The sequence below is a fragment of the Ctenopharyngodon idella genome, chromosome 15 (assembly GCF_019924925.1).
Source record: "Ctenopharyngodon idella isolate HZGC_01 chromosome 15, HZGC01, whole genome shotgun sequence".
Classification (NCBI taxonomy): Eukaryota; Metazoa; Chordata; class Actinopteri; order Cypriniformes; family Xenocyprididae; genus Ctenopharyngodon; species Ctenopharyngodon idella.
This window is the reverse complement of record NC_067234.1, coordinates 31,431,292-31,457,190: the sequence shown is the minus strand read 5'-3', so window position 1 is coordinate 31,457,190 and position 25,899 is coordinate 31,431,292. Positions and strand designations below refer to the sequence as shown.

The 25,899-nt window shown below is 39.2% G+C and overlaps 2 protein-coding genes across 4 annotated transcripts; one reads left to right on the top strand and one right to left on the bottom strand.

Annotated features, from left to right (window-relative positions):
• Positions 1 to 1,491: 1,491 nt before the first annotated feature.
• Positions 1,492 to 6,918, bottom strand: srprb (SRP receptor subunit beta). Its single transcript, XM_051861601.1, has 7 exons — positions 6,701 to 6,918; positions 5,234 to 5,328; positions 5,076 to 5,153; positions 4,862 to 4,944; positions 4,324 to 4,460; positions 3,930 to 3,984; positions 1,492 to 2,003 (listed from the first exon to the last, which is right to left on the bottom strand). Exons 1-7 carry the CDS (start codon positions 6,840 to 6,842, stop codon positions 1,793 to 1,795), a joined length of 801 nt encoding a protein of 266 aa, XP_051717561.1. The 5' UTR covers positions 6,843 to 6,918; the 3' UTR covers positions 1,492 to 1,792.
• A 392-nt stretch (positions 6,919 to 7,310) lies between these two features.
• Positions 7,311 to 25,600, top strand: cux1b (cut-like homeobox 1b). Of its 3 annotated transcripts, none has more exons than XM_051861581.1 (23): positions 7,311 to 7,615; positions 8,460 to 8,570; positions 10,347 to 10,394; positions 10,519 to 10,597; positions 11,059 to 11,196; positions 12,202 to 12,325; positions 13,042 to 13,118; positions 13,215 to 13,281; positions 13,588 to 13,636; positions 13,771 to 13,863; positions 15,348 to 15,536; positions 15,957 to 16,015; positions 17,076 to 17,124; positions 17,192 to 17,288; positions 17,793 to 17,920; positions 20,380 to 20,443; positions 20,614 to 20,726; positions 20,806 to 20,922; positions 21,386 to 21,469; positions 21,550 to 21,606; positions 24,736 to 24,816; positions 24,925 to 24,989; positions 25,105 to 25,600. In XM_051861581.1, exons 1-23 carry the CDS (start codon positions 7,550 to 7,552, stop codon positions 25,154 to 25,156), a joined length of 2,007 nt encoding a protein of 668 aa, XP_051717541.1. In that variant the 5' UTR covers positions 7,311 to 7,549; the 3' UTR covers positions 25,157 to 25,600. The 3 variants fall into 3 exon arrangements, with proteins under 3 accessions (XP_051717541.1, XP_051717542.1, XP_051717540.1); XM_051861580.1 differs by having other exon boundaries at positions 7,312 to 7,615; positions 15,345 to 15,536; XM_051861582.1 differs by lacking the exons at positions 21,550 to 21,606; positions 24,736 to 24,816; positions 24,925 to 24,989; positions 25,105 to 25,600 and adding an exon at positions 20,994 to 21,029 and having other exon boundaries at positions 15,345 to 15,536; positions 21,386 to 21,458.
• Positions 25,601 to 25,899: the final 299 nt, after the last annotated feature.

The following is a 25,899-nucleotide window of genomic DNA, read 5'->3' as shown; positions in this document are numbered from 1 at the left end:
CTTCGCTTCAAGTAAAGATTGAATCCATTACATTGTTACGCCACTAGGTGGCGACAAATGACTGATAAAAAATGTACTTGTCATTAAATAATTAATTCAAGAGATTCGTTCAAAAGTACTGATTCATCCAGTAATGAAACAAGTGGTCTTTATGACTGAGTCTTTGAATCATTCAATTAATTAAATATTTTAATTCATCTGTGAATTAATTAAATATATTTTATTAGACTGCAGCAACTAACATTTTGTCAGAACCTCTAGTAAATTACGGTACTTTGTTTAGTTATCTATTCAGAATCGTGGGAGATTTGCATCTCTGTTGACAGGTTGAGAAGGAGATCAACTCATTAATACTCTTTAAATTCTTCTTTAAAAAGCAGAATTCTTATATTAGACTACATGTTTAGGTAGCAACATATTTTTTTTTGTTTTTTTTTGTTTTTTTAATAATAATGTCTATATGGCATCCTCGAAACAAAGTTTTATAAAATGATAAACATTACATTTCAACCTGTTTAAGTAAAGTGATGAGTCAATATTATGTATTCTAAATACATTATTATCCATATTATTTAGATTTTTAGAATGCACATTAGATTACCTATCCCTTAAAGGGTTAGTTCACCCAAAAATGAAAATTTTGTCATTTATTACTCACCCTCATGCCGTTCCACACCCACAAGACCTTCGTTCATCTTCGGAACGCAAATTGAGATATTTTTGTTGAAATCCGATGGCTCCGTGAGGCCTACATAGGGAGCAATGACATTTCCTCTCTCAAGATCCATAAAGGTACTAAAAACATATTTAAATCAGTTCATGTGAGTACAGTGGTTCAATATTAATATTATAAAGTGACAAGAATATTTTTGGTGCGCCAAAAAAACCCAAAATAACGACTTACATAGTGATGGCCGATTTCAAAACACTGCTTCAGGAAGCTTCGGAGAATAATGAATCAGCGTGTCGAATCAGCGGTTCGGAGCGCCAAAGTCACATGATTTCAGCAGTTTGACACGCGATCCGAATCATGATTCGATACGCTGATTCATAATGCTACGAAACTTCCTGAAGCAGTGTTTTGAAATCGGCCATCACTAAATAAGTCGTTATTTTGTTTTTTTTTTTTGGCGCACCAAAAATATTCTTGTCACTTTATAATATTAACATTGAACCACTGTACTCACATGAACTGATTTAAATATGCTTTTAGTACATTAATGGATCTTGAGAGAGGAAATGTCATTGCTGGCTATGGAGGCCTCACTGAGCCATCGGATTTCAACAAAAATATCTTAATTTGTGTTCCGAAGATTACTGTGTACGCGTACGAGTCAAAAGAAGTATACTTTCCATGGCTGTGTACACGCACATTAGCGTACACGTAAAAAAACAAAGGCTTTACTAGAGCCTCATCAGTAGGGAACGAATATGGGAACTGTTTAGCCACTTATTAAATTGAAGCCTTTGGAGAAGCAGCATGAAAACAAGTAGTCATAAGCCATCTTTAATATCATTCACAGCCTCACTTGCCTCTAGCAAATCAAAATACAACTCAGCTGAATAAAAAGTAAAATCTCGACCTGACCCGGTTCTAGAAGAGCCCTGGAGTGAAAACTGAAAACACTAGGACAAGGAAAAGCATATATCATGCATTATACATTGGTTCTGCTCGAACACAATGTGCTGTATCTGTTTGGACATGATGCACACCGCTGGACAAAACACAGATATGACAAAAAGTCTGCTCCACACCACAAGTTCATGATGGCAGTAAGCGAGTTTGAGATCTTCAGAGTTTGGACAGGCTCTTCTCCAGAGCGTCGATGTCAGCATCTCCATCTTCAGCTTTGCTTCCTCGGGCACTGCACTCGATGAACTCCACGCGAGCGGGCAGCTGGGAGAACTCGAAGTCTTTGCCTCTCTTACCCAGATACACCGAGCCCCCGACGGGCCCGTCCTGAGAGGAGAGCGCCGCAGATCGCGTCAATCTCAGAGTGTTCCTGTGGAGAACAGACAATCAGGACATAAACAGCAACACATATGACATCAACAGTTTCACAGCGAAATCTTGAGCCCCGTTCACTGCCATTATAAAGAGCCAGAATGTTTTTAATATAGCTCTTATTGTGTTTGCCTGAAAGAAGAAAGTCATATACACCTAGGATGGCTTGAGTGTGAGTAAATCATGGGATCATGTTCTTTTTTGGGTTAACTATGCCTTTAAGCACCCTAACATTTAACACTATTATTACAGAGCCAGAAATACAGTCAGGTCCATAAATATTGGGACATCGACACAATTCTAATCTTTTTGGCTATATACACCACCACAATGGATTTGAAATGAAACGAACAAGATGTGCTTTAACTGCAGACTTTTAGCTTTAATTTGAGGGCATTTACATCCAAATCAGGTGAACGGTGTAGGAATTACAACAGTTTGTATATGTGCCTCCCACTTTTTAAGGGACCAAAAGTAATGGGACAGATTAACAATCATAAATCAAACTTTCACTTTTTAATACTTGGTTGCAAATCCTTTGCAGTCAATTACAGCCTGAAGTCTGGAACGCATAGACATCACCAGACGCTGGGTTTCATCCCTGGTGATGCTCTGCCAGGCCTCTACTGCAACTGTCTTCAGTTCCTGCTTGTTCTTGGGGCATTTTCCCTTCAGTTTTGTCTTCAGCAAGTGAAATGCATGCTCAATTGGATTCAGGTCAGGTGATTGACTTGGCCATTTAACATTCCACTTCTTTCCCTTAAAAAACTCTCTGGTTGCTTTCGCAGTATGCTTCGGGTCATTGTCCATCTGCACTGTGAAGCGCCGTCCAGTGAGTTCTGAAGCATTTGGCTGAATATGAGCAGATAATATTGCCCGAAACACTTCAGAATTCATCCTGCTGCTTTTGTCAGCAGTCACATCATCAATAAATACAAGAGAACCAGTTCCATTGGCAGCCATACATGCCCACGCCATGACACTACCACCACCATGCTTCACTGATGAGGTGGTATGCTTTGGATCATGAGCAGTTCCTTTCCTTCTCCATACTCTTCTCTTCCCATCACTCTGGTACAAGTTGATTTTGGTCTCTTCTGTCCATAGGATGTTGTTCCAGAACTGTGAAGGCTTTTTTAGATGTTGTTTGGCAAACTCTAATCTGGCCTTCCTGTTTTTGAGGCTCACCAACGGTTTACATCTTGTGGTGAACCCTCTGTATTCACTCTGGTGAAGTCTTCTCTTGATTGTTGACTTTGACACACATACACCTACCTCCTGGAGAGTGTTCTTGATCTGGCCAACTGTTGTAAAGGGTGTTTTCTTCACCAGGGAAAGAATTCTTCGGTCATCCACCACAGTTGTTTTCCGTGGTCTTCCGGGTCTTTTGGTGTTGCTGAGCTCGCCGGTGCGTTCTTTCTTTTTAAGGATGTTCCAAACAGTTGATTTGGCCACACCTAAAATTTTTACTATCTCTCTGATGGGTTTGTTTTGTTTTTTCAGCCTAATGATGGCTTGCTTCACTGATAGTGACAGCTCTTTGGATCTCATATTGAGAGTTGACAGCAACAGTTTCCAAATGCAAATAGCACACTTGAAATGAACTCTGAACCTTTTATCTGCTCCTTGTAAATGGGATAATGAGGGAATAACACACACCTGGCCATGGAACAGCTGAGCAGCCAATTGTCCCATTACTTTTGGTCCCTTAAAAAGTGGGAGGCACATATACAAACTATTGTAATTCCTACACTGTTCACCTGATTTGGATGTAAATACCCTCAAATTAAAGCTGAAAGTCTGCAGTTCAAGCACATATTGTTTGTTTCATTTCAAATCCATTGTGGTGGTGTATAGAGCCAAAAAGATTAGAATTGTGTCGATGTCCCAATATTTATGGACCTGACTGTAAGTGAATACTCACAACTCCTTCTCCAACTGCTGCTGAATTAATTTGGCTGATTTTGCCATATAGATATCTGTAAAAAAAAAAAAAAAAATAGAAAAAGATAAACAAACATGTACTCCAGACATCTGAAATCTACTCTATTCATATATTTTTGAAAACCGAAATGCATTTTAATGGATCACTATGCAAATATTTATTAAAGAAAATATATTTTTTCTTTAATCATTAGTGGTGTTCAGCGATCAGAATCACTATCTGAAGATATGAAACAAGCCTGTGTCTCTATAAAATCAGAGCTAGTGATGTTCTGTGTTTTCTCTTTGGTGTATTTATTTCATAGGCCGGGATACACTGCATATCAAAGCATCTTGGATGGGATTTACTGTCGAATGCTGAATTCACCAATCACCTTGTTTGTTGCAGGCGACCACGAGTGCTGGGGCGTTTTTAGCCACGATGCTGTCTGTGAGGATGGAGTAGAGAAACTCGGCCACATCTCTGACGTCCTTCTGGAAGACGCTGCTGTCCACCACAAACACTATGGCTCTGCAACACAACATGGAACATGGATTATCCCTTACAAGAAGTGCAGAGAACAGGGAGGCTGTGAAGTCACCCGCAGTCTCTTGACCACAGTCTTACAGGAGAGACAAACAGAAACCTGACCAAACGCTGATTGTTTTCCATATAGATAAAAGCTGGACTGTCATATGGGTTATTTTTATGGATGGATGGATGCGCTTTTTGGGGCTTCAAAATCTCAACCCCCATTCACTGCCATTATAAAGCTTGGAAGAGCCAGGATATATTTTAATATATCTCCGATTGTGTTTGTCTGAAAGAAGATAGTCATATACACCCAGGATGGCTTGAGGGTGAGTAAATCATGGGATAATTTTCATTTTTGGGTGAACTATCCCTTTATCAAACTCATCTTCATCACTCACCGAGCCACGGCCTTGTACTTCTCCACAATCTGAACTCTTAAACTTTCATGACCAGGAACATCAATTAGAGTCCAACTGCTGCCCTGCAATATCAAAAACACTGTTAAACCATTGAACTTTCAGTCTTATTTCAGCTTTAGTGCCCATTTAATGACATCAAATGCACACAGTGGTAACGGATGCCTATGAAGTGATATATTACATCATAACTTACTCGGTCACTCTTGCTCTTGTATGTGGCACTGCTCTCCGTGATGGACATCTGAGTTCTGACAAACTTCCCTAGTAACAACTGAAGAAACACTGATGTTTGTGTTGTGGAAGAGTAAGAATGTATGATCCTTTGATGAAAACAGAGTCTGTGTTACTCACTCGAGTGAACAGGAGAGTTTTCCCGGAGTCACACAGTCCCAGCAGCAGCACGGCATTCCTCGCCTTACTGGAGCCCCAAAAATTCCCAAAGAAAACTGAAATGTCAGAGGAAAGTAATAACATGGAAGCTGCCTGGATTTTGGATGTGAAGAAGTTCTCTGAACAGTGTCATCAGGTACCAGAGGTCTAAAAACTAACTCTTTTGAAACCAAGCCACCAAAACAACTTGTTAGCTGGTTTTTATACCATCATAAAGATGAATACATCAGGATCAACGCCTACATCATCCACTTTACCTGCTTACTGACAGCCTCATCAGCTATGGAAGTCTATATTTGTTCAACATTTTTTTTTTATACTATATGTTGGAAATTACTATTGTGGTGTTCATTGTTTGTAAAGTGACTGGCACTTAAAGGTGCAGTAAGTGATTTCCGAGAAACGCTGAGCAACAAAAACTTGGAGCCAATTAGCAGCAAGGGGCGTGTCCACTCATTAGGGGGGAGGTGCCATGTGTTGCATAGCATGTTTGTGGCTGCATTCCACTCCACATTTAGATACACACTCATGAACTTCTCTAAGCACATCCCCTCGGGGAATCCCTGCTGCCATTTTGAAGTGCGTTCCACTTCGTGAAGTTTATATAAACAGACCCTCGTCCCCTCGATTTTGACCGAGGGAGCGAGTCTACTCTGATGTACACTCTATATCCCACAATTCAACTTGATTGTGACGTCACAGCAGATTGCGCTTAATTTTTTGTGTATAAGATATCAAATATTTTGAGAATTAATCGCATAATAGTTTTTAATATATTGAGATTCAATCGCATAATACTTGTAGCTACCTTATGTTCACAGTCAAAGTTTATACTTAAAATTTGGAGTGGAACACAGCCCGTGAAATTGGGGGCGGAGCTATCAAGACAGGGGTGTGATCTTTTTGGGTGGGGGGCGTGTTTATTTTGCTGATTTTAAAATATCAAAAGCGTTTCTCAGTAATCGCTTACTGCACCTTTAAAAAAAAAAAAAGCATCATCAGCCCTGACCCACCCACTGACAGCTTCATCATCACTGCACTAATAGTAACATCACCTTCCACAGGATCATGTTAACAAAGTGCCTGTTTTGGTGTTTTCATAAACACAGCTTTTTGCAGATGGGTTGTTTCAAGCATGCTGGCAAAGTTGCCACGGTTCTGATGCTAATTTAAGTTTAGCCCCAAAAGCTTCTGATTCTCATGTAATCCCACACTGACTGAAGATGGTGAGATCAGATCAAACAATCTGTTGTAAGACTACAAATATCTCCTGGTTTATTGTTATTTGAATTATCTTAAATCCAATAATTTTGTGAAACATCTAATGTGCTAGTGCAAAAAGAATAAATACTAGTAATACTACTACTAATGTTTCAGTTGTCTTTTCAGTCTTCACTGAGGCCATATAAAGCTGCTGCTGCTTCTTACCGACAGTGAGAATCACGAGCAATAAAGCCACAAATATCCCGATGAGGAAAACGGCCTCTTCCTTCTGTATCTCCTTAATGAAACTCTCCAGAAACGGCTCCGTGGAGAAATCCTCTAAATCTAAATGAACCTTCTCGTCCATGTCTGTCTGCACATGGGAAGCGAACACAAGACAGCGGAAGTGAATGACACGTGTACTAACTTTAGCGACCTGCGAAATAACGCTTTCCACTATGGTGACGGCTTTCCTCATGAATATTAATAAATATATGCTGCCATGACTGGCCAAGCTTCCCGGAGTGTTATGGATATTAATTAATATTAATGAGTTTATCCTTTACCATAGTAGGTTCGTTCATCAGCTGACCATAGAAGTTTTAGCATGAAATGTGTCGTAATAATTTGTAATTTACAAAACAGATAAATTATAATTTCTATATTGTGTCGCCTCATGTGTTATTTCAATTTAGTGTCTATTAAACTGTCGTTATTATTGTTAGCGCACGCCAGTGTGACATGACAAATGTTAGTTTTCTCAGCGCTGACCAGGATGAGCCAATCACAGTGTTTGAAATTATTAATTGATGATTCCTTTAAATCATTTAATTGAGGTGGTTAGGACGCATTTCATTTGCCTCTCTGGCACCGACCCTTTGATGTGTTTGATTTCAATGTGTGTACATGATTTTATAGATATACAAACGCTGTGAGATTTGAATGTGACTCTATGGAGCATCGGATCTTCTGAGCCGCCGAGCGCCGCTTGCTGACAGAGCCGCGCATGAGCCGCGCTTGTCCCGTAGAAACAGCCGCTTTTGCAGTCGTGTCATGTTGTTGTGAGAGCTGAAGATGGCGGCTAGCACAACGGCGTCGATGTGTCAGTACTGGAAGCGCTTTGACTTGCAGCAGCTGCAGGTCAGTGGATCTCTGTTACATGTTCGCCTTCGTGTGTTCATGTGTGTTCGGCTGCTGGACCGGATGATCGGTCACTGATCATGTTTGTTCCATCGGCTGGGATGTAAACATCCTCAAAAGTGTCACTTACAGAAACATAAACAGATATCAACGTTACGTTCCTTTAATGCTGGACATTGTTTTTTTTACAGGTCGAGTCATCTGGTTTAAAGCTGACTGCTCTGTTGTCAGATCTCAATAATTTACCAGGCCAGATTAATAAAAAATAGTTCTTCTGAGCTTAAAGTCTTGTCTGTCAGAGACTCACACACGGAACTATAATTTAGTCACATTTAAATGCAGTTTCACTCCTGAAACTTTGATGTGTGTACGTAGTTGGTCCTCTTAGAATGATTAAAAAGAAACTTTTATTCAAATTGTGATTGGATTATATATGGATATGGTATGAAAATCATATGCAGTTGTATGTTTTGAAGCTATATGCAGTGTTGGGGTAACGCACTACAAGTAACGTGAGTTACCAGAAGTTACTTTTTCAATAATTACTTTTAAATTTACAACACAAATCTGAGTTACTTTTTCAAATAAGTAACACAAGTTACTTTGTTTCCCATTTATTGACTGTCGTTGTGTGAACATGATGGTTATTGTAGTTCTAGACTAAATGTGAGCATGATTTACTCATCTCACTTGCACAAAAACAGATTCAGTATTCCTCAGAATGAATAAAAACAGTGAAATGCAAACGTCTGTTTTACACAGTAAATGTGAGAGCAGTGGCATCAGCTGATGTGATTGTATCCCTTGTGAAGCGCTGTGTTGACTGGGTCTGTATGTCTTTCAGAGAGAGCTGGACGGCACTGCCACACTCCTGGCCAGCCGACAGGATGACAGCGAGCAGTCCAGGAAAAAACTCATTGAGCAGAGCCGCGAGTTCAAGAAGAACACACCAGAGGTTTGCAATCTGATGCATTCATTGAGGTGTCTGTCGCGAGCCCTCTTTCATTAGGCCATGGATCCGTGCAATCCGCTGATCAAGCACTTAGTTTATAATCAGAATATGGTCACTCAAAGACCTCTTGTAGTCAATAATTTTATCCCTTAAAACTCACCTTTGAACCCCAAAATGTGGGGATGTAATGATTCACGATATTGGTTTCACTGTACGATTTTCTCACGATTTTTTTTAACAAAATGAGATTTAAATGAGAAAGTGTCTATTATTTCTCACACAAAATGCAGAATATTTCTTTGTGAAATTGAAATATCTTTATATAGATTGTATACTTTTTAACATTTTAAGAAAAAAATGTTCAGACTTTAGCTTTGTCAAAATTATGCTGCATAAAATTTCATAACAGCAGAGGGCCTGCATGAGAATGCAAATTCACTGTCTTGACAGCAGGTGGCGCTTACGGAACAGCGGCAATACAGCGCTTCCTTGGTTACCGCTGTAAACAAAGCAGCGCTGCACGCTCATAAAAACTACTTTAAAATGCATTGTACGGAAGTAAGATGAAAAGAAAATACCATCTAAACTTTTCTGAACACAGTCAGTTCCCCTCAGCTATACATTCATATAAACCCCAGCCCCAAATGTATCGCAATTCATTTAGCATCTCAACCGACTTGAATCGTCACATATTTTAACCGATTTTCAACCGATTCCGGATGCATCATTACATCCCTACCAAAATGACATATTTAAATGTTTTTTCCTGTGAAAAAAATGTCTTCATGCCTTAAAATAGCTTGAACGTAACTCTACACCCTTGCCTCATTTAATATACGTGGATCAGTGTGCTCAGAGATCCACTCGGTCAGCTTACTGAGGTAAATGCTGCACAATATGGTATCTTGAAATGAATGTCATTTCAGTTCTACTTTCTGAGTATGAATTATCATATGCAGTAAAAGACAACAATACTCAAGCACTGTAAAAGGTTTTGCTACATGCTCAACTGACTGGCTTCTGTCCTGTATGCTTTCATATGCAGGGTATTGAAATCTTGTTTGAATGCGCGCTCACATTTTGCTTTCACTTTTGATTTTGCGATCACGTGTTCTCTGTGAGTAGGGAGCGGTGGAGTTGAGCGCAAATTCTACAAGATATTTATCAGATGCTTAGGCTCTGTTGTGCAATGAATTCTCAGCCATGGTCTCGTCAGTCATATCGTCACTTACTTTCGTCACATGATCAGTGAACTGATTCCTGCTGCACTAGGTATGACTCTGCAGCTCGTCTTGGATGAGCTGGATGGGATTGAAGCGACCGTTATCCAACTGAATTAAACTGTTTTTATTTCTGTAAAATGCAAAACAACTATGGAGGCGCAATGTAAATGTAGCGGTGGCATATTCTATACTAATTTCACCTTCACGCTCCGTCATGGCAATATCGCGAGACAGCTTTTCACCTCAATGAGAAATCTCATCACATTTTAATCTCACAAGATCTTGTGGCACGATATCTCGTCACACTCTATTCTCATGTAAATCCAATGGGTAATTTAGAGGTCAGCAAAGGGATTGAAGTCACATCCATATATTGTCGTGACAGGCCTAGTCCTCGGCCAACAGGAAGATGGACATCTTGGGCTATCTGTGGGGCGTAAAAGCAAACATGAGTGTTTTGTGTTTGTGAGTGCTTCTTATTGAAGTGTTTGGTGCTGAAGCTTCTTCTTCCTGATTGACTCTCAGTCTTTGTGTTCTTCATGTGTATCTGATGCAGGATCTGAGGAAGCTGGTGTCTCCGCTGCTGAAGAGCTTCCAGGCCGAGGTGAACATCTGGTCTTGTCCATGAAATGTCACGGTTCTGAACCATGAAACAAGCCTGTATGAAGGTGTATTCAGGTGCTGTCGGTCTGTGTGAATGATATTTTTTATATCTTTGTTTCTTTTAGATCGATGCGTTGAGTAAGAGGAGTAAAGAGTCGGAGACGGCCTTTCTGAACGTCTATAAACGTCTGATTGATGTGCCGGGTATGTCTGATTAAAACATCAAAATCCTCGAATATTTCTCTTCATATTGCAATAATAGCAGGTAGTAATAATAAAGATATACAGAATCAGTGAATATCGTATGCGGAGCAGTTTATTATGATCTGCTGTTGATGATTATGACAGTATGTGCTGCGTGTATGCTGTTCATATTGTATTGTAATATGATGCAGATGGCTGTAAGAGTGCATGTTTTATCTGTTTGAATGAGCAGCCGGTGACAGGAAAGCATATACATTTCAAAATAAGAGTCCTGGTGTATTTCAGGTTTGTTTATATAAGTAGAAGGCCCACATTATGGATTAAATCTTTCTTTTTCTGGTCATCATAAGTATTTTATTTACACAATAAATTGTATCTGGCATGTAATTTAATGCAAACTCTTGCATTTTCTCTTGTCACATGAGGAAAAAACTAAAAACTGTGTGTGTGTGTGTGTGTAGATCCGGTGCCGGTGTTGGAGCTGTCGCAGCAGCTGCATCAGAAGGTTCAGAGGATGCATGACATAGACACGGAGAACCAGAAGCTGCGAGAGACGCTCGAGGAATACAACAAAGAGTTTGCTGAGGTCAAGAACCAAGGTGAGACACAGAGTGAGGTGCTCGCTTTCTGTGTAATTCATTGACAAGAAAAGTTATTGTTTTTCATGAGATTTTGTGAGTACTTCTCACTTCACCTTGACAAAATGTACTTTTAAACCTAGTGATTTTATAATGTTTTTTATTTATTTAAAAGTGTGAACTGAGTGTAAACTGAGTGAAAAACTATTGCAGGAAATGGCTAATATATGTGCAAATAAATGGTCCTCTGTTGCCATCTGATGGTTATAGTTGTAATTAATATCTCTTTTATTTTTAAATAAAAGCGTTTTCTATCAAATGTTTGATTTTCTACATCTTGAAACATTCGGTTTTACAAACTTGTACAATCTCAGAAGGATGAACAAATAATGGTTTTGGTCATCTCATTAAAATAACATTTGAAGTGCTGGAAAAATGTTGCATGAGCGTGTCTAATTACAGATACAAGAATTGTCCATTTTGATTTTTATGGTGATTTTATGAATAAAAATATCTAAAGGAAACATTTACTAAACAAATTAAGCCAACTAATATAATTCATACTCTTTTGGTTTCTCTTCCCAAAATTAAAAAAAAAAAAAAAAATGTAAAAATGCAATAAATACAGGTATCGGTATTGGCAGGTACCAGAAATGAATGTTTCAGATCATCCCAAGTAACAGCGCTATCATTACTGTCTAAATATGTTAAGCTGCGTGTTGGTCTCGGTTGAACTGCAGTGTATGAGGGCTGCGGGACACAAGCATCACTTCCTGTACTGTAAACACAGAAGTGACAGTACTGTCTACACAAACACTGTGTTTGGACTGCATTTTCTTTTTGGACTGGTTACGTAGTCACATGAACATCACGACAGAGCCATAAAGTAACACTGCGACGGTTCACATTCACAATGGGCTCCACTCGGTCTGGCTGAGAATCAGACAGGATCAGAGGAGTGTATTAGTGTGTGTGTGTGTCCTGAGAGCTTAAATAGTGTGGTTGATATTTGCCGTGTATTTGCAGAGGTCACCATTAAAACACTGAAGGAGAAGATCAGAGAATATGAGCAGAGCGTGAGGAACCAGGCAGAGAATCTGGCCCTGGAGAAACAGCAACAGATTCATAAAGACTACACAGAGAAAGAGAGGTCAGTTCCCATCATGCTCCATCTGATCGAGTGTGAGGCGGTCTGTACATCACACCTCACTTTACTGTCGTCAGAGCAGACAAACACTCCAACAACAGCCATTAAAACGATCTGTTATTTCTATTCTGCCATTCCAGTTTGAGTATGTTTAGCAGTTTGTGTCCACATCATGAACTACTTATTAAAGTCTTTATTTAAATATTTAAGTCTAGCTCTGATCAAACTCAGTCAAAACTTCCTCTCATTAGCTATTTTTCCATCCAGAGTTGTGAATTTAAATAGAAATATGGCATAAAACACTTGCGAGTGTTTCCATCCCATGTGTTCAAGAGAACAAAATTGTCACTTCCTGAGAAATTGGCATAAAATATCAGTAATAAAATCGGGCTCCTCTTGTCATGTTCTCTTGCATTCGGATGCTGGTGTTTGGGAACACAATCATGTGAGACACTTCTGGAGGGAATTAAACCAAATCATTCTGATGACAGACTTTGACTCAGGCATTTCAGAACCACCAAACCAGCATTTGAGATGCTGCGATGTGATTGGATAACTGGACTAACCAGCGGACCAATCACAGCCTCTGATGAGGCAAAGCCATATGAGTTTATTGTTGCGCATTGAGGAATTTATTTAGTAAATGTGTTTCCATTGTAGTTTATGTCGTCTTGTCAGATAAAAAAGTACCTGCATAAACTCTCATTGTGTTCTAACAGGAAGTTCCAGGAGTCACATGAGTCTCTGGTGTGTAAACTACAGGAAGCTGAACTCAAAGCCCAAAGCCTGCAGACAGGTACTGCAGTCACTCAGTGTCTCTGTGTGTGAAATTATTATTATGTATTCTATATTATTGTATAGATCATTATATGTTGTTGTTGTGTCTCGGCAGCACTTGAACGAACTCAGGCGGAGCTTTTTGATCTGAAGACCAAATATGACGAAGAGTCGACTGCAAAGTAAGTGTGTGTGTGTGTGTGTGTGTGTGTGTGTGTGTGTGTGTGTGTGTGTGTTAAATCATAATTCATACTCATTTATTACTCAGTGACGTGCAGATCTCCAGTTTATTTATTCTAAACACAGTCCGTCTGCTCTGTTAATGTTGCTCCCTGTTCAGTGTGAAGATCAGCTGTCTGGAGACACTGTTCACAGAGGAATCGAGATCCTCGTCATATATTAGCAGATGTTTTCAGAGCATGTGCTACATTAAAACAGACAGCACATGTGTTACTAGAGAGGTAATGATGGTTGTGTTTGTTTCTCAGGGCTGATGAGATTGACATGGTGATGACGGATCTGGAGCGAGCCAATCAGGTACAGCCGTTGTGACAGACATGCATGTTTTTCCTTGTTCTGGTGATACGTGTTTATATTGAATATGATTCATACATTCGTCTCTGAGAGCAGCTGGTGGAGTTGTTAACCCAGCTGATGGTGTTTTCCTGCAGAGAGCAGACGCTGCTGAGAGGGAAGCTGAAGCTATGAGAGACCAGCTCAGATCAACGCAGGCGTCGACACGCATGGACACGACAACATACACGGTACCAGCTCCCAACAAACCTACGCAAGAATACACCACTCCTCAACATGCTTCCTTGACATTAAAGGGATAGTTCACCCAAAAATTAAAATTATCCCATGACTTACTCATTTACTCAAGTCATCCTAGGTGTATATGACTATCTTCTTTCAGACGAACACAATCAGAGTTATATTGAAAAATATTCCGGCTCTTCCAAGATTTATAATGGTAACGAATGGGGGGGGCGAGATTTTGAAGCCCAAAAAAGTGCGTCCATCCATCATAAAAATAATCCATACATAAAAGTGACCTGACACATGATGTAATGACGAAAGCAGAAGCGCAGAGGATAGAGCAAAACAAAACACCAATAATTTTCTTACAAAAACCCATTGCTTCGCTTCAGAAGGCCTTTATTAACCCCTGGAGTCGTATGGATTATTTTTATGATGGATGGATGCGCTTTTTTGGCTTTAAAATCTCGTCCCCCATTCACTACCATTATAAAGCTTGGAAGAGTCAGGATATTTATTAATATAACTGATTGTGTTTGACTGTAAGAAGATAGTCATATACACCTAGGATGGATTGAGGGTGAGTAAATCATGGGATTTACATTTTTTGGTGAACTATCCCTTTAAGCAGTGACTTGCCGCCACCTACTGGCGGTTTTAGTTTCATATTTAAAGAACCTTTTAATTAAAAGGTTAAAATTAGAAAAAATTTCATTTTTAAATATTGAATTTAAAAACAATCTCACTGTATTATTTATGTATTTGTGAATGTAAATATATTAATGCCACTTCAGATGCCACTTCTGTGTCACCTCTGCACTGCAAAGATGGATTTTGTTGATAATGAGTTCATTTGATTGTTAATAACAGTCCTATACTGTGTTATTATTCCAATTAAATTTAATTTAAATGTTAGAATTTGACATAAAAGGTGATGCAGACATCAAATAAGTTTAGAAAAATATGTCCTTATGTAGGTAAAAATGCCCCTGGAAATCAATTTAATGTGGCAAATATTGCCCCTTAATAAAAATGTTAATTTCTGTCACTGCTGTGAACTAACCACTGCATAGAATATGAATGATATGAATGTGTTTCGTGAGTCAGCTGACCACAGCAGGCCTAAACCAGCCATGGTACCAGCGCAAAAACACACTCAGTAAAATATAATCTAATTATTGTTATTAACAAAACTATCAAGAAAATATCAAGATTTTTTAAATATATTTTTCAATGTTGCACACCCCTAATGTACAGTATTAATTTTTTATTTCTTAAAAGGCCTTACATTTTATTTAAAAAATATGCAGCAACCCTGAACTCATACTCGCCCTAACTAATACAAGTAAAAGTTTCTCAAGCTTATTGAAGACAGTCGGTCAAAAAATAAGAATAAACAAGCTAATTATAAACAATAGGACTAAAATATTGATGTCAGTGTTGGTCATGTTCACCTCATTCATCTTGTGTGTGTGTGTGTGTTCAGCAGGACGAGTGTGCGGAGCTGGTGCCGCGCTCCAGTCTGGAGGCGGAGCTCAGTGCGAAGGAGCGTGAGATGCTGCAGCTGGTGGAGGATGTTCAGAGACTGCAGGCCAGCCTGTCCTCACTCCGAGAGAGATCCGACACACACAGCAACCGACTGCAGCAGCAGCTCCAGGACAAGACCACTGCGCTCCAGGTGCAGAAACACACTCAACTGCTCACTGTACACTGTTCCTTCTTCCATTCTCACACACACACACACAGAAGTGTCACTTTAAGCTGCGTTACAAATTTAAATTCTGAACACATATGAAGACGTGTGACCAGTTCTGCACAGATGAGTTTATGGCAGTGGTTTCCAGAGGTCGTGCTGGGCATTTGCTTTGGCTAACAGATCGTAATCAACAAGAACAATTAAAAACTGTGTCAGAAATGTTGCTGTTGTTTCCTGATAAACTCCAAGACGTCACTTATTGGCGAGCCATTGCTCTTGTAGCGTAGCGTATGCGTCAGGTGGTCTGATCGTTCACTTCGGTGGCCGTGTAACAGGCTGTGTGTGTGATTGAGCTCCAGTGCTGTACTTCTGCCTTCATCACGGTCTGTTCATTTCTTTCAGAAACTGGAGGAGAAGCTGCAGACGCAGGCAGACTATGAGGAGGTGAAGAAAGAGCTCAGGTGAGAGTCCGTTGCTGATGCCCATTGAAGAACTCGCGCTTGGCCATGACAAACATTATTGGCCATTTTAATCAGTTTGTCTGCTCCAGTTTCTGATGGGTAAACCACAATTATAGAAATATCTTCACAACTGTTGGTCAGTGGAGCAATGTGTCATATATTGTTTTCAGCGTCTCATTAGGACCTGCTACAAAAACTACAAAATGGCATCAGGTTTTGTCACTATATATGCAGTACCAGTCAAAAGTTTGGACACATCAATATTTTTCATGTTTTTGAAAGAAGTCTCTTTTGCTCATCAAGTCTGAATTTATTTGATAAGAAATACAGTAAAAATTGTGAAATATTACAGTTTTTAAAATAACTGTTTTCTATGTGAATATATAGTAAAGTGTAATTTATTTCTGTGATCAAATCTGACTTTTCAGCATCATTACTCCAGTCTTCAGTGTCACATGATCCTTCAGAAATCATTCTAATATGCTGATTTATTATCACTGTTGAAAACAGTTTAATATTTATACTGCTAAATATTTTTTCATGAGCTGTGATGCTTTTTTCAGGATTCTTTGATGAATAAAAAAGAGCAGCATTTATTTAAAATAGAAAATTTTTGTAACAATATACACTATCATTTACATTTTTGGGGTCAGGAATTTTTTTTCTTTCTTTTTTTTTGAAAGAAATTAATAATTTTACTCAGCAAGAATGTGTTAAATTGATAAAAAAAAAGTGATAGTAAAGACATTAATTGTTAGAAAAGATTTTATATTTTGAATAAATGCTGTTCTCGCAGGTATCACAGGTTATAAAAAATATTAAGCAGCAAAACTGTTTCCAACATTGATAATAAATCATCGTATTACAATGATTTCTGAAGGATCATGTGACACTGAAGACTGGAGTAATGATGCTGATAATTCAGCTTTGATCACAGGAATAAATTACATGAACATTATGTTCAAGTATTCAATCGTAGCTGAAGTAAGTCTGTCAGAAAGACCAGATCTGATTGGTTCCTGAATGCCTCTTACTGATGGGCTCTGATTGTTATTGACAGCATCCTGAAGTCGATGGAGTTTGGGCCGTGTGACAGTGCCACAGTGCAGGTAAGCAGCAGTCTTTAGTGTTTTTTTAGTGTGTTGTTGAAGGTGTTGACGTGATGGTCTGTCACAGGATTCATGTAAGCCGTTGGAGGTGTTGCTGCTGGAGAAGAACCGCAGCCTACAGTCTGAGAACGCATCTCTGCGCATCGCTAACACTGAGCTGAGCGGTGAGTCTGGAAACACACTTCACTCGGCAGCCATCTTGGAACACACTGTTTTCAGTCAAAAAGAGCAAATACCAGAATATACAGAGTATAAAACTAGTGGTTATAGCTGTTCAGCATTATATAAAAGCCGTAATTTATAGCATTTAATCGGCCTAAACAGTAAAAAATACATTTTTTTATGCATGGGAAAGTCAACGTGCTGTACAAGACTGAAGCGTTCAAACAGTTAGGGTTAATAGTTCATTCAGTTCATTGAAAAAGTTAGACAATGGTTTTGGCAGATGATACGGGAGAACTGCAAGCATTGAAGATGGACCAAAAGTTTTGAAATCTAAATATTCATAGGTTAAAGTCTTGTGAAGGTTGATCTTCTTGACTAATAGGCTGCTGCGATAGGCGATGGCTTAGGTTTAGCCAGGTAGCTATGTCCGGAGGGAGTCAGGAGATTCAGATGGAAATAGTCATTAGGAGTTTACTGATGTGTGTGTTTGTGTGTGTGTTTAGGACGGTATGCGTCACTACAGATGGAGTTCTCTGCAGCAGTGAAGACCAGTGCTGATCAGAAAGATCTCATCCTCAAACTGGAGCAGGATCTCAGCACCATCCAGACGATGTCCCGGCCCGACGCTGAGGTCAGACAGCAGCACACCAGCTTCAGATTAATCACGGATCAATTAGACACAATATATTCATACTGATTCACTGGTCAGATGCTTTTATCCACACATTACATTCAAGCTATACATATACAACAGCTGTCTGTTTACTTTAATTAAAATCACTAACTAAAAAAACTTCAGCAGGAGGTGCTGTTACCTGGACAGGTGTGTTCTGTGGGATGTGTGATTTTCATGAGTATTTAATGCCAGCCACCGGAAGTAGGGAAAAAACATTAGCATATGCTCAGGAAGTACATGTTGGATTATTTATGACATGCTAAACAGTCTATATTAGTTGCAGAAATTAACATTATTTTTCACTGCCCTAAAAATACTGGTGAATAAAATGATTTATGACAGTAAACGTGGAAATGGTATATACACTACTGTTCAAAAGTTTGGGGTCAGAAAGATTTATTTATTTTTATACTTTTAATGAGCAGGGATGCATTAAATTGATCATATGTGATAGTGAAGAAAATGTCATCAAAGAATCCAGGGAGGAAAAAATGTATCCGTGTTTCCACAAAAAAAAAAAAAAAAATGGAGCAGCACATCATTGATAATAATCAGAAATGTTTCTTGAGCATCAAATCATCATATTATAATGATTTCTGATGACGATGTTGACAATTCAGCTTTGAAATTACACTTTACAATATGTTTACATAGAAAACAGTTCTTTTAAATTGTAATAATATTTCACAATTTTTACAGTGTTTTTATCAAATAAATGCAGCCTTGGAGAGCAGAAGAGACTTCTTTCAAAAAATCTTACAGACCCTAAACCTTTGATCGGTTGAGTGTGTTAATATAGTTCATGTAATACGTTTTGTGTTAATTTATTTGTCGGAGTGTCTATTTACACTAAGTGCAAATAGTGTCCCTTGTTGGCAAACACTATTTACACTAGCTCCGCCCACCAGTGTCTGGTTGGGCCACTCAAGTTTTAAAAAAGACATGGGAAATTCAACGTCTTCAGTTGCCGAACAGTAGTGAGTAATGGCCATTTCAGACAGGACGTGGAATGTGCTGCGCTGGCCGCTAGGTTCAGCGCAGCCCTTCAGATACAAAGCAATTTGCGCTACGCTAGCAAAGTAGGCAGAGTTTTCAAAACTTTTAGTGGGAGTTCTATACGTCTAGTTATTTGATGTCCCGTTTCTTTTGGCCGTGAGGGTAATCTTCACAGAGCGCAGCAGAGAAAGTTGAACTATTTTGAACTTTGACTGCAGCGTGCGCATGAGTTGCCAACGGTTGACGCAAAAACAAACCGTCCTCAAACGGCGCAAGCGATTGAAATAAATGGGTTTCATAGCGCAGTGGTGCCGTTGACGCGTCCTGTGTAAAAGGGGCTTTACGCTGCATTCACACGGGGCGTCGCCGTCAACACTTGATAGAGGGCATCTGAAGCTTGGTGCTGACGCGACCATCATAGCAACAACAGCCAATCACATTACTTTCCAGTGTTGCAAGTACGCAATTGGCTAGCGACTGCTCTAGGGTATTTGCATAAGGCGATCTGATTGGCTGACGCCTGCGTTGGCCCTTGAAAAGTTGAGGAATTTTCAACTTCTGCTGCAAGCGACGCACCTGAACCCAAAATTCAGTTTGGCAACGCAATTAGAAGTTAGCACCGACGCCCCATGTGAATGCAGCGTAAGGCTCGCAGACCTAGCTTTTAATGCAATTGACGCGGGTTCGAATCCACCTTTTGCCGAGCTCGCATTTATTTTCAATACAAATGAAAATAATGTTCTAAAAGTGAAAGTAAACTGCGAACGAGTGTTTAATAATATTAAAAGTGTTTATTTGGTAGGGTTAGAGAAGGTGTAGGGAGGGTTTTTATTCTCCCAATAAGGCAGCATCCTTTTAATAATATTAATAAATATAATCATTTACACTCTATGATATTATTGCATCCTGTTAATGTACAAAAATACTGAGATGCAAATAGTATCTGCCAATATAAATTATAGATAGTATCTAATTACTATTTACTCTTATTGCAAAGAACTGATACTTTTACATGGTGTAAATAGAATCTATCACTATTTTCATCTAGTGTAAATAACATCTATCGCTTAGAAAATATTTTCACTTAGTGCAAATAGCCGCTGCCTTTAACTGTTGCCAAGAAAATGACAGAGTTCCTGTTGAAGTTTTGATCGATGAGCAGTTGTTTTCTGGTCTGTGTTTTGACGCTGCACCATGCCGGTCTTAAACGCTCAGGATGATTCTTGAATGTCTGTTGAGGTTTAGAAAGGCAGAGGAAGAAGAAAAGCCCACAGATATGATGGGTGCTCAGCCGTTTAATCTGAACTGGCAGCTAAACTCATCCAAATGACAGGTTTACACACAAGTATAAAAGCGTCTTGACGCGTGTCACATGGTAATCATTTGTGAAAGCGATGGATTGTTTTTTTGTGGTCTAGGGTGCGGACAGCAGCTCGGTGATCGTCCCTGAGCCCATTAAAGAGGCCACAGCTCTGTTCTCAGGTAAACATGGACACAGACTGTTACTTTACACATCGTCCACTCCGTATTGACTTGATGGTTTAACTGCTTCTGTTGTTCTCCTCATTTGTAAGTCCCTTTGGATAAAAGCGTCTGCTAAATTATGTAATTTAAAAGACTGTTGGCTGAGCAGATGTTGTGTGTGTGTTGAGGTGCGGGCGGCTCTCCTCATGCGGATCTTCCTCAGGGTCAGATGGACTCTCTGCTGTCCATCATCTCCAGTCAGAGGGAGAGATTTCGCCTGCGTAACCAGGAGCTGGAGGCCGTGAGTACACATCACGTGACTTTAACTGGTTCCTGTTGCTCAGAGGAAGAGGCTGAATGTTGTTGTTGTTGTGCGTCAGGCGAACAGCTCCCTACAGCAGACCTTACAGGCGCTTCAGAGCGAGCTGGACAGTCTGCGGGCCGACAACATCAAGCTCTACGAGAAGATCAAGTTCCTGCAGAGCTACCCTAGCAAAGTAAGTCCCGTCACTATAGGGCTGTTAATGAAATGAAATCCGAATTAACAAAATCCATCTTTGCACTGCAGAAGTGGCACAGACGCTGCATCTGAAGTGGCATTTAGGTAGGCCTATCTTTACACAGGCTGTTTAATTGCAGCTCAAAGGTGGCATGAATGCATTTACACTGTAATTACAATTGGTGGCGGCCAGTCACTGTCTTAATTAGTGAGTCATTGAATCATTTATTCAACCGATTCCTTCAAACGACTGATTCATTCAGGAAAGAAGCAAGTGGCTGTTTATGAATGGATCATTGAATCGTTGACTCACCCGATTCATTCAAAAACAGGGATTCATTCAGAAATGAAACACCGCAGAGACACACAACGGTTCAGCTATGGTTTAGTTTAGGAATATATTCATTGGCAAAAACAGTCAATAGCGTGTGTGTGTGTGTGTGCGTGTGTGTGTGTGTTAGGCTGGAGACAGTGATGATACAGTGATGCGTTACTCGTCTCAGTATGAGGAGAGACTCGATCCCTTCGCTTCCTTCAGCAAAAAGGTGAGAACGTGAACTGTTTTTGAAGTGTTTGTTTTTGTTGATTCAGGTTTGATACTTTTTAATGTGATTTACTCCCTCAGGAGCGTCAAAGGAGATATCAGAGCCTCAGCCCATGGGACAAAGCCACGCTCAGTCTGGTGTGTATCCAGCGTCTCACACACAGCAGTACACACACACACACACACACACACACACACACACACACGTGAATCTTGTACACACAAGCGACTCATGATCCGGTGTGTTTTCAGTGTCTCAGAGCGGCTCGTTCACAGTCAGTGCTGCTCCACACACAATCATCTCTGCAAGCGCTGCGAGTTTCAGTCGCTTATAACCTGCATCTGAAAACACAACATACACCAACGGCCGAACATCTTCCTAAATTTGTAAAGAAAATAGTTTATGAATCGAGAATAGTTCATGAAAATGTATAGTTTATAAAAAGAAGAGCATTAGAGTCACCGTGAAATCAAAATGTATGCTCATTTTTTTTAATGGAAAATTGCAGTGTTTCATAATGAATGATTTATTCGTGCACATAATTTATTTTAAAATAATGTGTCCTCGTATTCTTTAATCAGTAGCCCCTCCCCTCCAGCAACCTGTCACTCACATGACATCACATCGCTTTATTAGCATACGACCACGATACAACGGTCCAATCAGTTCTAACTGGACAGAATCAAGTCCCGCCTATGTTTTGTCCCTGTTTCATTTGGATATACACCACAATGGAGTCTTTTTTTACATTTCCAGGGTTCTCAGCAGCAGAAGTCATCAAACTTACAAAAAAAGCAAACTATAGCATTATAAAAATACATCAAATTTAAAAAAAATTGAAAATATATCAAATTTACTGCACTGTAAACCCAAATAAGTTGGCAAAACTCAATTTTTCTTTAAGAAATTCAAAGTTTAAGTAAACGGAACTGGCAGATTTTTATTTTGTACTCATACATTTTAATTGTTCTTAACTTCAAATATTTGAGTAAACTAATTCACACATTTAACTTAAAATTATCATGTAACCTCAATGTAAACATTTTTATTAGTGTAAACCTAGCTAGCTATAACAAGCTAATTCAGAAAATGCTAACTTGATAATTTGCTAACAAGTTAACAATAGCAAGGTATAGCATTTGCTGAATGAGTGCGGCAATATAAAGCGTTTAACATGCTGCAAGCTGAATGCACCACTGTCACCATGATGTTAACTCTCCAAAAACCTACATTGACAGAAACTCTTCTATATTAGCATGACAAAACATTAATCACTACTAAATCTCCCACTTAACATTAAACTTATACAAAAAAACATTATATAGCACTTAATTTTAGCTTTAAAGGTCTTTGCACATTGAGTCCGAAATTCTCACACGTTAAAAAATAAATACGACCTCATGTTGTGTCAATCACGTTTACACACTGCCCCTGAAACTTTCGTCTGTCATAAAAAAAATTCAGATCGGGTTCAATTTTCTGCGTTTTTCACATTCTTAGCATATATTTTGAGAGGTGTTTTGACCATTCAGAGCCACAATACAAGCGAACGCCAAAATCCAGAATGGCGTCTGACAAGTTGATCACTTCGTCTCACAGTACAAAACACCATATGACAAACAAAGTGCGGAATACATATATATATATATATTGGTGGTCTTCTTTTTAATAATGTGGCTCCAATATCGCTAGCAAAGCATCAAGCTGAGCCACTGACATCCTGAAGTAAATTTTGAATCATTCGGGATAATCCCGCAGCTCCTTGATAAGGAGGTGGAACTCTCCTTCCTCTCGGGATTGGATGAACCCAATATTTCCTCTTTCTTTTTCTCTTTTTAAGAAGAGAGAGGACAACAAAATCATCCTCACTGCTTGAAGACTCCATTTTGTATTGTTTTGCAAATTTTTCGCAACAGATTAATTAATACGCATCGGACTCGGTGTGCAAGGTTTCTATGTGTACAATACAAAAAACGCATATGATAATTTCACACTCCGTATGCAAAGACCTTTAAGGTCTGAGTCCGAAATTCGCATCCGAAATTTCTGCACGTTAAAAAATAAATACGACTTTAAGTTGTGTCAATCACGTTTACACACTGTCTCCGAAACTTTCGTCCGTCATAAAAAAAAATTCGGATCAGGTTCGATTTTCTGCATTTTTCGCATCAATGGCACGCATTTTGAGAGACATTTTGACAATTCAGAGCCACCGTACAAGCGAACGCCAAAATCCAGAATGCTATCTGACAAGTTGATCCACGTCGTCTACAGCACAAAGCAGTAGTACTGTATGACAAACAACGTGCGGAATACAAAGAGACAGAATATAAAGACAGATTGTGCCAGTATCACTAGCAAAGCATCAAACTGAGCCACTGACATCCTGAAGAAACGCTCTGGATAATCACTAAGCTCCTTGATGAGGTGGAACTCTCCTTCCTCTCTCTCTCTACGCAATTTCGGGATTGGATGGACCCAGTATTTTCTCTTTTTAAGAAGAGAGGACAACTAAATCATTCTCACTGCTTGAAGACTCCATTTTGTATTGTTTTGTGAATTTTCCCCGTTCGCAACGGGTTCATTAATACGCATCGGACTCAGTGTGCAAGGTCTCTGTGCCTGACGAATTTTTAGGATCACGAATACGAAAAAATGCATACGAAATTTTCGGACTCAGTGTGCAAAGACCTTTACTCTCCTTTTCAAGTGTCATGGGCGAAGCATGCTGGTAAATAGAAATCCCAGCCCAGTTTTAGTTAAACTTAAGTTTGTCTAAAATAAATTACAAGAAATGAGTTCATAAAACTCAAAACAATGAAAAAGTTCAGTTTACTTAAAATATATCAGTTCTGTGAACTCTAAAGAAAAAGAAAGTGCTAAATACTCATAAAAGTTAATTTAACTTAACTAATTTGTTTAATTTAAGTTTGTCCTACTCAAACCAATTAATTATTCTGAGCGTTAGGATTTACAGTGTGTATTTGTGACGTTGATACCTGTGGAAACGCATCATCATCGACTGTGAAAAGGGTTCATAGGAAAGAAAAAATGAGCAACTTTCAAAAGAAAAGCTGTTTTAACTTTTGAAAGGTTTCAAATTATGACAGCCATAAATATTACTATTGTAATTATTCTATTAAAACATTGAGAGCTGAAGCTCACATATGACCAGACCTGGTCTTTGGTGACGGTTCAGAATCTGCCGGTAAATACTGATGTTCGGTCATTTCCCCTCCTGTGCTGATGTTGGGTGTTTGTTACAGGGTCGTGTGATCCTGTCTAATAAGACGGCCAGAACTGTGGCGTTCTTCTACACGCTGCTGCTGCACTGCCTCGTCTTCCTGGTACGTCACGTGACCCTCTGTTTTACTGTCCATTACTGCTCATGTTGAGCTCTTCTGAAGTCTTACGACTGTCTGTGTGTGTGTGTGCGTATGCGTGTGTGTGATCAGGTGCTGTATAAAGCCGCTTGGAGCGAGAGCGTCGGCCGAGACTGTGCTGCGTTTTGTGCAAAGAAGTGAGTGTTTTTACCCAGTATGAGATTTGATGATTTGATGTAATGATTTTGAGGCCCTGTGTGTGTTTGATGCATGTGGCTCTGATCCACACACTCTTCCTGCTTCTTCCCGCAGGTACTCGGACCACCTGCACCGCTTCCATGAGAACGGAGAGACGTGGCAGTAGCTGCTCCTGTTCACTAGAGGGCGCTCTTCACATCCCTCACATTTATGACATGTAGATTATCATTGAACTATTGGGACCAGGGTAGTTTGGGAATACCGGATTAAATATTATTAAATTGACAGGAGGTTTGATGGTGTTACTTTATCACAGGTCACTTTCTCTGTTATTGTCTGTTTCGCTTGAATGACAAAAAAAAAATCGATCTGTAATGTTGCTGTTGCACATGATTCTAATGCCTTGACTAATATCAGTGCTAATGGTTTATTTAATCTTGTGACAGATAATGAAAATACTTCAGACACAAATCATCTGTATCCCTTCATTTTAGATCTTCAGCTAATGGGACTTTAGATACAGCCTCTTCCAATTAAATTGAAGCTTTCAGGGAATGTATGTGTGGTTGTTTATTATGAGATTCAGATTTTAATAAACTTCTGAAAGATGTCTCTTATGCTTATTTGGTCAAAGATACAGTAAACCCAGTAAAGTACAGTGTAAAATAACTGTTTTCTATGTGAATATATGTTAAACTAATTTATTTCTGTGATCAAAGCTGAATTTTCAGGATCATTACTCCAGTCTTCAGTGTCACATGATCCTTCAGAAATCATTCTAACATGATGATTTGATGCTCAATTATTATTACTTTGTTATTAATAATGGTTCTTATTATCAATGTTAAAAACTTTTGCTGCTTAATATTTTTGTGGAAACTATGATAAATGATTTTGATGAATAGAAAG

Excerpts from the sequence above, each read along its gene's own strand:
- srprb (XM_051861601.1), bottom strand. The coding sequence starts at position 6,842 with ATGGACGAGAAGGTTCATTTAGATTTAGAGGATTTCTCCACGGAGCCG. Across the intron at positions 4,945-5,075 it reads ACAAGAGCAAGAGTGACCGA|GGCAGCAGTTGGACTCTAAT; the intron begins GTAAGTTATGAT and ends TTGATATTGCAG. Across the intron at positions 4,461-4,861 it reads AAGTACAAGGCCGTGGCTCG|AGCCATAGTGTTTGTGGTGG; the intron begins GTGAGTGATGAA and ends GTTGTGTTGCAG.
- cux1b (XM_051861580.1), top strand. The coding sequence starts at position 7,550 with ATGGCGGCTAGCACAACGGCGTCGATGTGTCAGTACTGGAAGCGCTTT. Across the intron at positions 13,119-13,214 it reads AGCCCAAAGCCTGCAGACAG|CACTTGAACGAACTCAGGCG; the intron begins GTACTGCAGTCA and ends GTGTCTCGGCAG. Across the intron at positions 15,537-15,956 it reads ACAAGACCACTGCGCTCCAG|AAACTGGAGGAGAAGCTGCA; the intron begins GTGCAGAAACAC and ends CATTTCTTTCAG.